The sequence below is a fragment of the Myotis daubentonii genome, chromosome 3 (assembly GCF_963259705.1).
Source record: "Myotis daubentonii chromosome 3, mMyoDau2.1, whole genome shotgun sequence".
Classification (NCBI taxonomy): Eukaryota; Metazoa; Chordata; class Mammalia; order Chiroptera; family Vespertilionidae; genus Myotis; species Myotis daubentonii.
In genome coordinates, this window is record NC_081842.1 from 114,451,065 (window position 1) to 114,467,421 (window position 16,357).

Below are 16,357 nucleotides of genomic sequence, written 5' to 3' on the forward strand. Positions count from 1 at the left end.
ATTTCTTGCCATTCCCTTCTGGCCTGCAAAGTTTCTGTTGAGAAATCAGCTGACAGTCGTATGGGTATTCCCTTGTAGGTAACTGAGTTTCTTTCTCTTGCTATTTTTAAGATTCTCTCTGTCTTTTGCTCTTGGCATTTTAATTATGATGTGTCTTGGTGTGGTCCTCTTTGGATTCCTTTTGTTTGGGGTTCTCCGCGCTTCTTGGACCTGTAAGTCCATTTTTTTCACCAGGTGGGGGAAGTTTTCTGTCATTATTTCTTCAAATAGGTTTTCAATATCTTGCTCTCTCTCATCTTCTGGCACCCCTATAATTCTGATGTTGGTACGCTTGAAGCTGTCCCAGAGGCTCCTTACACTATCCTCGCATTTTTGGATTCTTTCTTCATTCCGCCCCTCCGGTTGGGTGTTTTTTGCTTCCTCGCATTTCAAATCATTGACTTGATTCTTGCGCTCCTCTGGTCTGCTGTCGGGAGTCTGTATAATATTCGTTGTTTCAGTCCGTGTATGCTTAATTTCTAGTTGGTTCCCCAACATAACATCGAGGGTCTCATTAGTTTTGTTGTAGATCTCATTAAGTTTATCGGCGGCTTCTAAACAGTTCTTGAGAGACCTTAAAAGTGTGGTTCTGAACTCTATATCTTCCTTTGACAATTTTGTCTTGTTTCTTTGTCTCCGCATTTTGTTATGCTTCCTTGGTGCACCCCCTAGTGGTCTTTGTTCGCAGTCTTATAGTTAAACCTTGATTGTTGTAGCTAATCCCAGGGAGGGTATGACCTCCAGGCCAAGTGGCTATGAGAATCAGCTGTGTCAGCAGTGAGAGAACTTCTGTCCTCTAGGGAGGTGCTAATTTAGCCTTTGCCTGAGGCTATCCGGCAAATGCCTCTGTGCAGGGCTTGGGTAGGGCGGGTCGCACAGGATCAACAGGGTGGGCCGGAGAGAGCAGTTATGGTGGCTCTCAGTCCTGTCCCCAGGGGCTCTGCCTCTCTGAGCCCCAGCACCCGCTGCAAAGCTGGGAGAGAAAGCTGCACTCGCTCTGACCGAAGCCAGACAGTCCCGTTTGAGTCTGGGTCCCTAAAGACTCGCCTGTATCTGGAGCTCAGCGTCTGCGACTCCCTCCCGATTGAAAACAACAACCGCGCCCTCCGCCGCCAGCCCGCTCCGCACACTCCGCACCTCAGGCGTTAACCTATGCCGCCATCTTGGTTCTCCTCTCTGTATATTCTTAATGTGGAATTTATATCTCTGAGCGATGACACTTACCCACTTTCCCCTGCACAGGTGCCCTCCTCAAGTTCCAGTTGTAACTGTATGCAGTGAGCCCTCGATTTTGCAGACCTCAATTTAACTGACTTTGGATTTAACGGACAAATTTTGGGTCCATATGCCATATGTGAAAATTGACACCTGTTAATTTTAAAATGCTTTTAACCAAGATTTTCTTATAATTAAATTAACAGGTTATTATTTTGTTATTAATTTAGTTATTTTTACCCGATTTTAGTAAACGGGCTATATGTTGGGAAAAATACTGTATAATTTTACTAACATAAATAAATGTTACATATCTACAACTATAGTCTACATATTTAAATCTAAGAGTCGCTGCTCAAAAACCGTGTTCTGGGAATGATCAGCACATGATCATACTGCATTGCATGCAGTAACTGGTTCTGCTGTCACCTGGCCTGACTTTCTGCAGCAGTTTTAACTTTTTCAGCCCGATGTTCCCAATGCACTAAGCCATGCCCTAGCCGTGTGAATTTGTTTACTATAGGTAACTGGTTAAAGCATGCATCTACTAGAATTCAGTATAATATTAAAATTATAGCAATACACATAGAAAAATTTTCTGTGAAATTAAACTTTTCATACATGCTTAATTTTTTTTTTCTATCTGAACGCTTAAGTAAAACTCTACCTTCATTCACAGATAGTTTCTGCTATAATTTTCTGGTATTGAGCATAGCCTCATTACAACTGCCATGTTTTAATATACAGTTCTAAGTGTGGTATTCTTTCAATTAAACTAGACCAGTGATTTTCAAACAGTTTGCTACAGCACACTAATGTGCTGCAAGAATTTTTAAAGCATGGAATACCTTCCCTGGCTGGTGTACACAGTGGTTAGAGCACCAACACACAGACAAAAGGGTCCTGGGTTTGATTCCCAGTCAATGGCACATACCTGAATTGAAGATTCAATCCCCACCCTGGTTGGCATGTGAGAGGCAACCAATCTATGTGTCCCTCTTACATTGATGTTTCTTTCTGTCCCTCTTCCTCTCTCTGTGTCTTTCTCTCTCTCCCTCCCTCCCTTCTTCTCTCTCTCTCTAAAAATCAATGGGAAAAATATCTTCAGTGAGAATTAACAAAAAAACAACAAATAAGCATGCAATACCTGACTATTTAGTCAGGAGTAATGACCTCTTTTCCTTTGATTGTCAAAAAAAATGACAACAGCCAACAAAAAATAGCCATCTGTTGTGAATGAATCAAAATTATACCTATTTTATTGTTATATCAGCAAAAAATATATTTTTTGGTATGCCACATAATTTTAGTAATTAGTTTATGTGTGCCATGAGATGAAAAAGTTAAAAATCACTGGCTTAGACATAAGCTTCTTCAGAGCAGGTAGCACATCTTATAACTTTAGTAATCCTAAAATCTTTGGGGAAGAGCAAAGACAAAATAAATGTTTAATATCTATATGATGACCATTATTTTAATAAGATTCTATTAAATAAAGGTAGAAAGGATTAGAAGACAGAATTTACATTAATAAATTAAATTTACCATTTTCAGAATTGCCCTCTATAGAACTTTACTGTATGGAAATATAGACAAAACTGTTGCCTTGGATCAGGGTTTGGAAAACATTTTATTTAATCAATGACAAACAATATGTAAACAAATGGGTCTGGCTATATCCCAATAAAACATTATTGACAAAAACACAAGGCCTCTGGGGCATAATTTGCCAATTCTCTGCCTTAGATTATTGACTCTATGAGAACATTTAAAACAAAACAAAAATTTACTTTCCAAAATGGTGGCAGAGTAAGTGGAAGCTACACTGACACACTACCAGGACTAAACTGGAATTAGAACTAAAATACAGAAAAACCATCAGGAATAATCAACTGAAGACTAGCTTAAGAGAACTCTGATAGCCAAGGATGAAAAGTAGAGAATGAATAGAGAGTGGTAGAAAGTACAAAAGTACCAAAGGACTGGCCAGGCTTCCACAGACATCAACTGAAGTTCTGGAGGGATATCTCAGCTGTGTGGGGTTCCCACTGACAACTCTGGGGTCTAAACCCCAAGCTGGGATCCAAGCCCAGAGCACCGGAACTGAGAAAGGTTCCCATATAACATCTACCTGTGAAAAGCAGCAGCGTTGAGATGGCTGGAAATCCAGGCACCCACTTAAAGGGCCAACACACAAAATTTTGTGTGCAACGATTCACCTTGGGCTCTGGTAGAGGGAAAGCAGAATGGACTAGAGCTTGTGAGCAGAAGCCAGGTTTGGAGTCTCTGGATTAGAGCTCAGAAGCCAGACACCCCAGTTACCTGTCTGAAGTCATCCCCTCATATTGCAGAGGACATCTTTCTCCATCAGACCTATAACACCCAGGCAACTTTTGCTTTGGACGAAAGCAATTGCCCCACCCTATTGGAAAACCCCTTGTCCCACCCTGTGGAGTTTCTAAGACCCATTAGTAGACTGTGAATAACGAACAGCATGCAGGCAGAAGAAATTGCCCCATCCTGTTAGAAAACCTCATGCCCCACTCTGTGGTCAATAACCTGAGGTTAATCAAGACTAAATAATAATCAGACTGCAAGTAGAGACAGGTCTCTGGAGGCTTTGAGACTTTGCCTGATCTAATTCAGGGCCTCAGGCTAGGGAAAGCAGACCTTAGTGCACATCTTGGTCCATCTCAAAGGCATCCAGACCCAGCAAAGGGAGCCACAAGCTATGGATTGCTGATAACTCCAAACAGGGTCTCAGGGCCAGTAAGAAATAGCTTATGACACTATCTTCCACTAGATACTGGGAATCATAACAGATCACAAACCCAAACAGGCAGCCAAAATGAGGAGACAAAAAAACAAGCCCCAAATGAAAGAGCAAGAGAATTCTCCAGAAGAAGAGCTAAATGAAATGGAGATAAAAAGTTTATCTGATATAGAGTTCAGAATAATGATGGAAAAGATGCTGAACAGCATAAGAAAATATATGATAACTATGAAAAAAGATCAGTCAGAAATAAAGAATGACATAATACAAATAAAGAACACATTGGAAGGAATACACAGTAGATTAGGGGAAGCCAAGGATCAGATCAGTGACTTAGAAAACAGGGTAGAAGAAAATCACTCAATCAGAGAACCAAAAAGAAAAAAAAAAACATTAAAAAACAGGAGGACAGCTTAAGGGGACAATGTGAAACGTAACAATATTAGAATAACAGGTGTGCCAGAAGAGGCAGGAAGGGGGAAAGGAATAGAGAATGTGTTTGAAGAAATAATGGCAGAAAAATTCCCTAACCTGGTGAAGGAAAAAGTCAAACAAGTTTAGGAGGCCCAGAAAATCTCAAGCAAGAAGAACCCTAACAGGCCCATGCACAGACACATCATAATTAAATTGCCAATAATTAAAGACAAAGAGAGAATCTTAAAGGCAGCAAGACAAAAAGCAATTTGTTACATACAAAGGAGCTCCCATAAGGCTGTCAGATGATTTCTTTCTCTTTTTTTATTGCTTAAAGTATTACAAAGGGTATTACATATGTGTCCTTTCAGATGATTTCTTATCAGAAACTCTATAGGCCAGAGGGAATGTCATGAAGTATTCAAGATAATGAAAAGCAAGGATCTGAAACTAAGATTATATCTAGCAAGGCTATCATTCAAAATAGATAGTGAAATGAAGAGCTCCACTCCACCACAAAAAAAAAAAAAAAAAAAAAAAAAAAGGCTAAAGGAGTTTATCACCACCAAACCAGCACTGCAAGAAATGCTAAAGAGATTGCTGTAATGAGAAGAAATAGAGATATAAACATAGGCCTGCAGGGTTAATTTTAATTACACAAACTTGTCTACATAAGTAAAAAAAGGGTAAACTAATTTGTCATTTTTTAAACATACACATTCGAAAAATCTACTTTATTATATAATAGACTTTAATGGACACCCCCCTGTCTGAATTAGTCTGTTATGTGGAGCTTTGACTGTAGTTTTGCCTTGAAATGCCCTCAACTCATCTGCCTCCTTGCCTTTGCGTACATGCCTTCCACAGGCTGGAATATCTTCTCATCACTGTCTGCTAACTTGCTTTGGTGCTCAAATGCCATCTCCTCTATTCTAAAATAGTGTCCCTTTCCTCATTTACAAGATTCAAAGTTGTGTATCTCTCACAAAATTTATTTGGCACCATTGCTAGAGCTAGTTGTCATCTGTTAGGCTTCTGGCCTAGGTATGCCTGGCATACATTCAATAAAATGTTTATTGACTTCAATTCTCTATGCCCTTTCTTGCCTGCGCCCATACCTGGCACCTAATGCATCCCCTGGCATGTTGCAGACTCCTGGTACAAGCATCATGAGGAGAGTGAGGGCTGGCATATGCAATGGGCAAGTCTCCATAGTGCAAGGAGAATTAGGCTTTCCCTTCAGTGAGGTTAAACCTCACACGAAAGGTATGAAGCTGGGCTGCAGCCAGTTGGGTGAGGATCAGAACCCAGGAAGAGAACATGTCCTAAAATACAGACAATGAACCAGGGCAGATACCCAGAGGATTTTAGATGGCACACAGGTAAACTTTAAAAAACTTTAATAATTATATAATCTCATATTGATTAAAAATAAATATAATTAGCACATTAAACCTATTATTTCATAAATATGCTTTAATAAAAGTTTTAGCATTTGAATAAAGATGAGTTGATTTAAAGAAAAACATTGCATAAATAATGCTACAGGATATGGGCAACTTTGGGACTGGGAAAATACTTTGGGGAGGTGGAGCTAGGAGTGAGGGGGTGTGTTCTGAGGGTCACATCTGCTGAGAGTGGCCTCAGGAATTAAGAAAATTGTTTACCTAACTGAGTTACTGTGCAAAATCTTTGTTTGAAAGGCAGAATGCAAACACAATCTTTTCTCATCACTACTGTTTCTTCGTTGGAGTGAAGATATGTGCTGGTGAATGTCAACTCTCATCTCCAGCTTTGCAGCCTGGGGCATCAAGTTTCTAATGACCATGGGTCCACACCCTTCCCAGGATCCAAAGCACCCAAATATGAATTTCCTTTTTTTTTTTCTGTAAAGCACAGCTCTTTCCAGAAAGAAAACCACTTCAAAGGCAATTCTCTTCTGGCATACATCTCAGGGCTCCATTCTAGATCACATTCATCCTCCTTATGGAATTATGTGATCAAAGCCGAAGTGTTTGTTCTACTTTAGGGTTTAAAAACATCCAGGGAAAAACGAGGAGCATTTAAAATTACCTTATTTTTTTTTGCCCTAGCTGGTTTGGCTCAGTGGATAGAGCATCCGCCTAAGGACTGAAGGGTCCCAGGTTCAATTCTGGTCAAGGGCACTGCCCAGGTTGCTAGCTCAATCTCCAGTTGGGGGAATGCAGGAGATAGCCGATCAATGATTCTCTTTCATCATTGATGTTTCTATCTCTCTCTGTCCCTCTCCCTTCCTTTCTGAAATCAATAAAAAAATATATTAAAAAAATAAAGCTACTCTTTTTTTTTTTAATGCTATACATCTTCCTATGGGAGAATTGGAATACACTCCCTGTTCTCTTAACTAGTCTCCAGCCACAAAGTCAGGTGGGAGAATTAACATGGGCAATCCCAGACATGAACAATTCAGTTATATCTCCAGCCAGGTGTTTAGTGGGCTTGCTCTCACTGCCACACAGTCCCTCCCACTGAGACCTGTTATTAAAATTAAAACGGAGAAGAATCTGAAACATTACTTCATAAGGATCCTCCAACTACTGGCTCTAGCAATCTGCTCATTTCAATGCTATGATATGGAGCTTGCATCTCCTAAAACAGGGCACACCTTATCCTGCACATCAACACTCTCAGGTTTGAGGCCTTGGTAAAAAAAAAGAAAAAGAAAAAGAAAAAGAAAAGCAAGCAGCAAATGTGACATACTCAAAAAGATTTAAGTGAACAGATTGCCTACTGGTGGACTGATTTTTCTTTATAGAAAAATTTATGCTGTGATTTTATCAGACCATAAAAGTGCACTTTTTATTAGGAACATTGTGAATATACAGCAGCACTGAAGGTGTACGACCACTAAATGATTCACATTTATCTATCTTCTCCACAGATTCCTTATGCACTTACCATGTTTTAATGCATAGTTTGCTCAAAAAACAATATTCTTTATGACCCTTCCTGCTGGGGGTCTTGCCCCACCATCTAGAAATGTTCAGGAATCTGGAGAAGGTGCTGTGTGTAAATTATTAAAGAGTCCAGAGACGAAACATAATTTTGGAAGGCATTTTGGGGAGCCAGAGAAGACTTAGCTAAAGAAACTAAGTTCTCCCTTGTCTCAGGACACCTTGCTTTTTATTAACAGAAATTGTCCTAAGGCAAGGTATACACATCAAAAGCCAGGGTTTAGTATACAGAATCCATTGTCAGATTGGAAGAATTGCCTTCTGCTGTTCAGGTGTTTGGCCAGGAGGAGGCAATAACATGTAGATTGAAATGCCCTGAGCTGTCTGGCAGCACGCAATCATTTATGGTTTGGGGAAAAGCCCTCAGCCATTTCCAGATGCCCTGTTGACATGCTGGAATTGGCTTCTGGCACTTTCCAATATAAAAATGTTTACTGACTAGCAGCAATATATGGGTACCATGGGGAGGGACTGTAGGAAGGGGAAAGCTTTTTTCTTTCTCCACACCTCCCTGTCCTCATCCCTTTCTCCTGAACTCTTTTAACCAGTACCTAACCTTATGAAGAAGGTGCCCTTCCCAAAAGTGGGTGCTAAATTCTGACTTCAGTACTTAGGCTATAAGATGGAAATCACCCTCTTCTCTTTTCAGTTCTATATCCATTTACAGTCCCAAGGAGAATCCAAATGTATTTGATGCTGTGGCATTCTTCCAGTCCGTGGGGGATTTCCTGGGGGTCTTTGCGGGCTCCTTTGCAATGGGATCTGCGTATGCTGTTGTTACTGCACTGATATCCTTTGTCTGCATGGGGAGAGCTAGGGACTGTGTCTTTGGAATGTTTTGGGAAATGGACAACCACCAAGCCTGCAAATGGTTAGTCTGGTTCAAGGATGATACACCACCACTGGGGCCATCTGAGTCACCCTCCAGGTAGAGGTTGGTACAGGTGACAGAGGGGCCCAGGCTCTCTTCTTGTCCAATTCCAGTTCTATCACAACTGACACTATCTGATCATAAGATATTAACTATCTTAAAAATTATTATCTCAGAAAACAGGTAGGTAGGGGCATCAGGATTGGCTGTATTAGGGTCCAAAGGAAAAAAAATGAAGGTACAACATCAAGAACAAGGCTTAATTGACTGGAAATGATAAAGCAAGTATCCATATCCTCTACCTTCTTTTCAAGCTTGCATCAATCACTAGCTCACAGTGCTGACCAAGCCAAAGGTCATTGTGGGTCTAAACAAGCATCCATGGCTACTATCTGAAAAGGGACCAGTAAGCAAGGCAGAAAATATGTCTGCCATATCTGGGCAATCTCATTCCCTCTTTTGCAGCAGAGAGGTTGGAGGATTGGTAGAGCTCTTAGAGGATTTAAGCCAGATAATGAAGCTGCTCTGGTGGGCAGTTCACTTAGAGCAGTTGGATGGGGCAAAATAAATCAGAGTTGAGGAGGAAAGCCAGAAGGCCAATGTCAAGTGTGAGAGTTTAATGAAGGCCTCAGAGAAGATTACAGTAAAGGATTAAAAACTAAAAATTTCTGAGGAAAAGAGAAGGAAGAAAGTGTAAGAGGCGTCCAGGCGTCCAGGTAAAAAAAAATGTTGGGGTCTTTTCCCATGGTGACTGACCAGCTACTAACAGGCTGAGTTCTACTAAGGGTTTCTAAGATATCAGAGTATGAGTAAAACATGGATGCTGTCTTCAACTGGTGACAAACTTTGAAAGACAATCTCTACATAATAGCTGGGTAGAAAGTGGATGCCAAAGCCACAGCCAATTTATTAGTACTCTAAAAATTGAAATGTGAATGAGGACACTGTGTCTGGAATCATCTAGTAGACTCGTGGCCAATCTCATGATTCTGGAAAATAATTCGAAAAGCAGTATTTAGATGCTAAGTTAGACTTGGGCATGTGAGAGGTAGAATATAGGAAAAAATTACAAGATAAGTGATTCAAGGAAAATGGGGTGGGACCAAGGTGGCGAATTGTGGATGTGCCTGGGAGGACCACAGCGTTAGGGTAGTGAGCGATGGAAGATGAGGGAACACAGGGGGATGGAGTCAGCTGCAGAGCTTTTAGGAGTATCATTCAAAGGAAGTGACACACTGGAAGTCCTGTTTTAAAACATAACGATAACTGGTATGTAGGGTGATCAGATCAGGGGGATTAGAATCAAGGAAAACTGATGATAAATTGTAGGGGAAACATCTGGAAGGAAACCAATATTTAGAATAATCTCTAAAACTTAGTTGTTGATATCTCTATAAGAGATAAATAAAGGGAGAGAAACCAAGTCCACTCCTAAGTTTTGTCCTGAAAACCCTGAGAATTCAAACTCATTGACAGAAAAAAAGTAAGTCAGAAAAGGTAGGGCTCATTTCTAACAAAAATACTGATTGATAATCTACTCAGTATTTATGATATGTTGGGATGCCTAATTTGTTTTACATGCAATACTTCGTTTGACTTTCACAATAATCATATCATACAGATCCTATTTTTATTGGACACTGAAACTCAGAAAAGTTAAGTTATTGCTCACAGTCATGCAGCTGGTAAGCAGAGCCATGATTCAAACCCATGGAGTGAAAGCCAGAGACAGGCCATGCTCCTGATTACTACTTCCCATTGCCTCTTAATTCTTAAGTGGAATTATAATTGAGGTCTCGGGTTTAGAGTAATAGTAACGGTGATAACAACATGTAGTAGATGTCAGCATGTGCCAGGGATTTTATGTGTATCTCCTCATTTTAATCAACCATGTAAGACAGGTTATAATTAGCCTCACTTTAACATGGGGAAACTGAGGTCTAGGAGGTTAAGTAGCTCACTCTGGGTCACATATCAGTAATAATTAACATGATAATAATTACATTTGTTGGGCACACTGCTATGTGCCAGCCATTGTCCTTAGTATTTTGCATGGATTATCTCAGACAACTCATATGAGAATCTTGGAAGGGAGAGACTGTTACTTCCCCAAGTTTACCGCTGAAGAGGCTGTATAGCCAGGACATTTCAGGGCCGGCATTGAAACACAGGCTTTTGGTTCCAGAGCTGCTCAAGGTGGAAGTGCTGAGCCCGAAGCTCTCCTCTGCCTGACATGAGGGAATTCATGGACACAAAAGTAAATGAGTCTATACCGGCAGCAGTTCTCAATCTGTGGGTTGCGACCCCTTTGGTGGTCGAATGACCCTTTCATAGGGGTCGCCTAAGACCATCCTGTATATCAGATATTTACATTACGATTCATAACAGTAGCAAAATTACACTTATGAAGTAGCAAGGAAAATAATTTTATGGTTGGATCACAACATGAGGAACTGTATTTAAAGGGACAGAAGGTTGAGAACCACTGGCTCTATAGGGAAGGGGGAAAATTCCCAGAGATTGAAAGTTTGCCGTGAATTGGATCAGATCTGGACAAAAGGGTGGAGACAGAAGAGATGGCAGCTCAGTCACAGAGGCAAGTCAATCATGCTGCACCTAGTGGCCTTGGCACTCACCAACTAGGTGTATGGGAAATAGGTGCACAGGCATTCCCTGATGGTAACAACCTCCCACTTTGTCCACAGGAGGTTAAGGCTCCTTAGGGTGCAGGCCTCTGGATGAACTTGGGGCTTGACCTAGAACTGAACTCCTTTCTGGAGAAGGGTGAAAGAAACAAATGCCCTATGCCCACCTGATCTCCTGAGATGTCTTGGCAACAAAGTAGAAGAAGGAGCCAAAGAAACAAGCTCCCCCTGGAAACAAAGCCTACCTCCTGGCAGTGAAAGGGGATGCTGAAAAGGGTCAACTGGCCGCCCCCGCTTTCCTCCAGTTAAGAATTACTTACAGATCCTTACTGAATCTATTTTCAAGAAAAGATTTTTACAAGACAAATTAATTTAAATCACACTAATAGAAAAACTTGCAATCCCTGTTGCTTACCAAGTACACTCTTCTGAGTGCTTAATGTATAGCAACTGGTTTATACACCTAGTAGGTAGGTTGAATTATCATTCCCATTTTCACATAGGGAAACCAAGGCACAGAGTGACCAAGAAACATGTCCAAGATGACACAGTATGTCTGAACCCAGGTGTACTTGACCTCCAGAGGACATATTCTCAATAGTGACATTCTGCCTCTTCTTGACATTTTGTGCTTCTAATACTTCACAAAATATTTTTCATATACTTTGTATTATTTTACTTTTCAGCCTTGTAAAATAGGAATTATTTTCCTTGACAATTCACATAGGATAGAAATGAGAGTCAGAGAGGTTAATATATTGCTCAGAAATCATCTGGCCAGTGACTAGCAGAGCCAAGACATGGACCTGGATCTTCTACCCCAAGGGTCATACTTTTTGCTTCCATGCCCTTCTGCCAAACACCTCTTAATGTGAATTCTTCTTCATATTTTTTTTCTAGATAGATAAAAAAATGCAACATTTCATCTCATTTGTAGAGTGTTTTTGCCTAACCCTGGACACAATTGTGATGTAAACCTTTCCCACTGATCACATACTCCTAATCATTTCTCCATAACCCATTCTCCACATAGCCTGGGTCACTAAGTCTTTGCTCTATTTGCAATATGTAGGCCATTGGCCAAGTGTTATTCTGGTCAAAATGAACATATGTCTGACTTAGAATTAATATACATTTTCATCTACCCTACTTAGACCAAGTGGATATGGTCACTGAATATAATACTGCTCCTGATCCTATTGCCCACTGCAGGAGAGAAGAGTGTTCCAGGTGCTTTGTCCAAAGAGTAGCTTGTTGTGCCCAGATCTCAAGATTCCCAAGGGCTCACCAGGGAGCCAGCCAGTCCGATGCAAAAGCAAAGAGTCCTTCATTTCGAACTAGTTTGGCTCCCCGACCACACTCACCGATGCAACGGTAAGCCCAGTGGCCGAGAGAGAAAACTCTGTGGAGAGAGGTTTTATAAGGGGTTGGGGTAAGGGGAGGAGAAAGGACTGTGGGCCCTGCCGATTGGCCAGGCGCAAGTCGGTGTCTTGTTACACAGGATGTGGTCAAATCTATGGTGACTTCCCTTGATTGTCATTGGTTATTTTAAAGAAGTCCTGGGTGTGGCTAGCAGAGGCTTGGCTTCCGGGAAGAAGCCTTGCCAAGCACATGGCCAAGGTAAGATGGAGGGCATAGCCCTTACCCTGGGGCAAGGTGGAGGGCGTAGTCCTCGCCCTTTCATAGCCCTTTCCAGGGAGCAGTGGCCTCCTTTGGTGCTGACCTGCCTGCAGCTTCTCATTCACCCACAATCTGTGGCTTTGTTCTCAGGATCTGCTACAGTCTCCTGAGGAGCATGTCCCAAGGCCTAAATTAAAATTCAAGAGGTTGTGTACAATTAGCTAGTTTCTTCCTCTTAGTAAGACACTTTTTCTTTTTTATCTGAACACAGGTTTGTATTTTTATCAGAGTATTAAGCACCCAGTGAAACAATGAAGCTGTGCTGACCTTCACATAGCCTTAGGGAGTTACCATGCTAGTCAGGTCTGAAACCCGTTCTCTCTTACTCAGAAACTAGCACAACCACATCAGTATCTCTCAGCCAAGAAGTAGATTTTGTTAGGTGGCTCAGGAAGTGGAGGAAATAGAGCCGAGTTGATCAGAAAAGAAAGAAAAGGAAAGGTTTTATTCTGCATCCCCACAGGGACCCCAAGGACAGGGCCAGTGGATTCGTGCCCACAGGGAGGGGGGGGCTTTGTTTTATACTGCTGTTGGGTGAGGGGCGGGGACATGAACTGAGGAAGTCCCTGCCACAGGAGGTCAGCAGGGTATTCAGGAAGGAGTCAGTATCTGTGTGGGTGTTATGTGGATTCCAGGGAGAAGCCAGTATCTGTGCCTGGGACGCTGATCTGTTTAAAATTCCAGGGAGGGTCCATTATCTCATCACACTTCTGCATGTATTTGATCCTGAGCTCTCTCTGACCTAACAGACTTAGCTGTCAGAGCGGCTGTTTCCCTTAACTTGTCTTAGTCACTTGACCAAATTTACCAAACTGCATGAGTTCCCTCTGCTGGAGACGGGCCTGCTCTTCCTCCTGTCTTGGAGTGCCTTCCTGTCTGCGGAGGCAGCAGGCCTCACAGGTGTGTGTCCCACTCAGCCTTTCTGGGGACTCTGGGAGAGACAAATAGTAATTCATCCATTTTGTACACAACAGCTTAACTGAAAGTCTCCAAAATGCCATTTCCTCTTCTGTCCTTGCTGGTCAGGAGGGGATGTTAAAATCTACAAATGACTAATTAATAGAGGTGATGGGTAACTTTAGGATTAATTGTTCACAGCAAGTGTCCAGGATGTGCAAGTGTCCATACCGTGTTTAAAATCTTTGCACATATACTATGGTAGGCCAGAAAACAGCTACGTGAGGCTCCACAGCTTAATAACTCTTACCATAGAAAGTCTATATATAGGGTGCTCTGAGATGGAATAGTTGATAGAGAAAGGGGCAGTCCCTCAGGTCCCCAGGGCCATAGATCCAGTGTTCTAGATTCAGCAATTAGATTGCCTTTCTGCAGCAGTGAGGGTTTGCACTTGGGTAGCTGCAACGATTGGGTGCTTTTCTATGTAGAAGAATCACAGTGGCTTCTACAAAATGTCAAAGCTATTTCTTTCTTTTGGCCCCTTTCCTGCTTCTCCTGGGTTTCAATCCCTGATCATTGATATTCACTACATCTTAACTGACATTCAAGTGGTGAGAATCCCTCCTGAAGTGTTAATTGGTAACAGGATATCTCCCAAAAGTAATTTGCATTTTAATAGTTAGTACTTTTTAAATCTAAATAATAATAAAAGTTGACATATTGAAAGTAAACTATGCTACCACTGGGTGCTTGCTAACTGCCTTGTAGGAAGGTTCTCATTAATTTATAGAAAGATTAAAAGTTAGGAACCATATAAACATGGTTTACTCACCCAATAGTAAGTTGTAGAGCTAAGTTTTACAATTAGGGGATTTGATTCCAGAGCCTGGGCTGGTGGGGACCAAGCATCACTACCTTGAATGAAATTTCACCTGTGAAATATTAGGTAGCCCCTAAGAATAGAAGATATTTGGGCCCCAGGGTTCTGCCTGGTCCATTTGCTCCTAGGCTGTTTTTGGCTGTCCTATGAACATGAATTTCTTGGCAAATCTTTTTTTGTTTTATTGATCTCTATTGTTGAGAGTATTACAGATGTTCCTCATTTTCCCAAAAAGCAAAGGCCATAACAAGAGACAAGGAAGAACACTACATAATACTAAAGGGATCATTTCAACAAGAGGATATAGCCCCGGTAAATATATATGCACCCAATATAGGAACACCTAAATTCTTGGAAGAATTTAAGGGATTGATAGCAAGACAGTCATAGTAGGGGACTTTAACATCCCATTGACATCACTGGATAGATCTTCCAGACCAAAAAATCAACAAGGAAACAGTGACCTTAAGTGACACATTAGATCAGATGTATTTAATTGATATTTACAGATCATTTAACCTCAAAGCTGAAGAATATATATTCTTCTCAAGTGCACATGGACATTCTCAAAGATAAAACACATGTTAGGACACAAACTTAAGTCTCTATAAGTTCAAGAATATTGAAATTATAGCAAGCATCTCCTGGGATCACAATGGCATGAAACTAAAAATCATCTACAATAAAAACACTCAAAAACATTCAAACATATGGAGGCTAAATAGCATGCTATTAAACAATGAATGGGTTACCAATGAGATAAAGGAAAAAATCAAAAAATTCCTGGAAACAAATGAAAATGAACACACAACAACCCCAAATCTTGGCAAAATTTTGGTAATGATGTTGTTCTGGGCAGTTGTAGAGCTGCAAGGACCAAGCAATTCCCTCAGATGTTGAGTATGTCTGTCACCCACAGAAAGCCACTTGCCAGTAAAAGCTTAAGACCCTATAATCAGGACTACATCACCAGAAGCCACCTTACTCACCCTTGTATCCAAATCATCCAACACAGCCTCTATTATAGTAGTGCCTTACTAGTTGTTAGGGAAGTTGCTGAAGAATTTATGTGTGCCTGAGAAAAAGAGCACTGGTGTTCCTTAAATGAAATAATGGAGGTAACAATTTATACCCACCATTCAAAAATTGTTGGTTCACTTTATTCACATTCTATGCCCTTTTTTTTATCACTTAACATGTTGTAAAATGATGTAATATTAATAATAAGAATACATATTTGACCTTTCAGGAAGATCAAAGAAGTATCTTAACTCACCTGACATTTTAAGTCTACTGTTGAACATTGTAATAAAAACACACACACTCACAGGTACACACACACACATTCACACAAAAATTGTTTGTTTCTGTGTGTGAAAATTGTCTTTCTATTTTCTTGTCCATTTCAGCAAGATCTTGTTTCATTAACTATTTTAAAGGTTATGGCCCATGTGTGAATTGCTAATTTATCTGTACCCTGCTCTTGGACCCACCCTTTTGACCCTATTATTCTTATTGGATGCCATGGAGACCACCATTAAGGAGTCAGCATGATGGGATGGGTGAGTGAATGTGTGGCCCTCAGTAGCAGAAAGGCTCAGATGTCCAAGCCTGCAACCAAGGGCACACTCAATCCAGAGCAGTGCTTCAGATTAAGCAGTATGCCTGATAGGCATTCACTAAAAACCAGTCTAGGTGTGAGCATTTTCTATTTCCAAAGATGAAGCCTGCTGAGTTCAAATTACTTATGTGTTTATTCATTAATTATCTAATCCTTTCCTATTTCCAAATTGGATTTGAGACAACTTATAACATGCATATCATGGGACCATTTAGTTGAGGGCAAACACTCAAGTGCTTTGGCCTAGAGTATTTCTGCAAAATTAGGCAGCTATTTATTGCTGTGGTTTGTCAATAAATGTAGCTCTGAGCTTTCTAGCAGCCAAAGCG

The 16,357-nt window shown here is 40.9% G+C and overlaps 1 protein-coding gene across 1 annotated transcript in view; it reads left to right on the forward strand.

Annotated features, from left to right (window-relative positions):
- Positions 1-16,357, forward strand: part of SLC9A9 (solute carrier family 9 member A9) — a 367,982-nt gene that overhangs the window by 72,854 nt on the left and 278,771 nt on the right. The window contains 2 exon segments of the mRNA XM_059686208.1: positions 8,084-8,222; positions 13,425-13,530. Coding sequence (XP_059542191.1) covers positions 8,084-8,222; positions 13,425-13,530 — 245 coding nt within the window.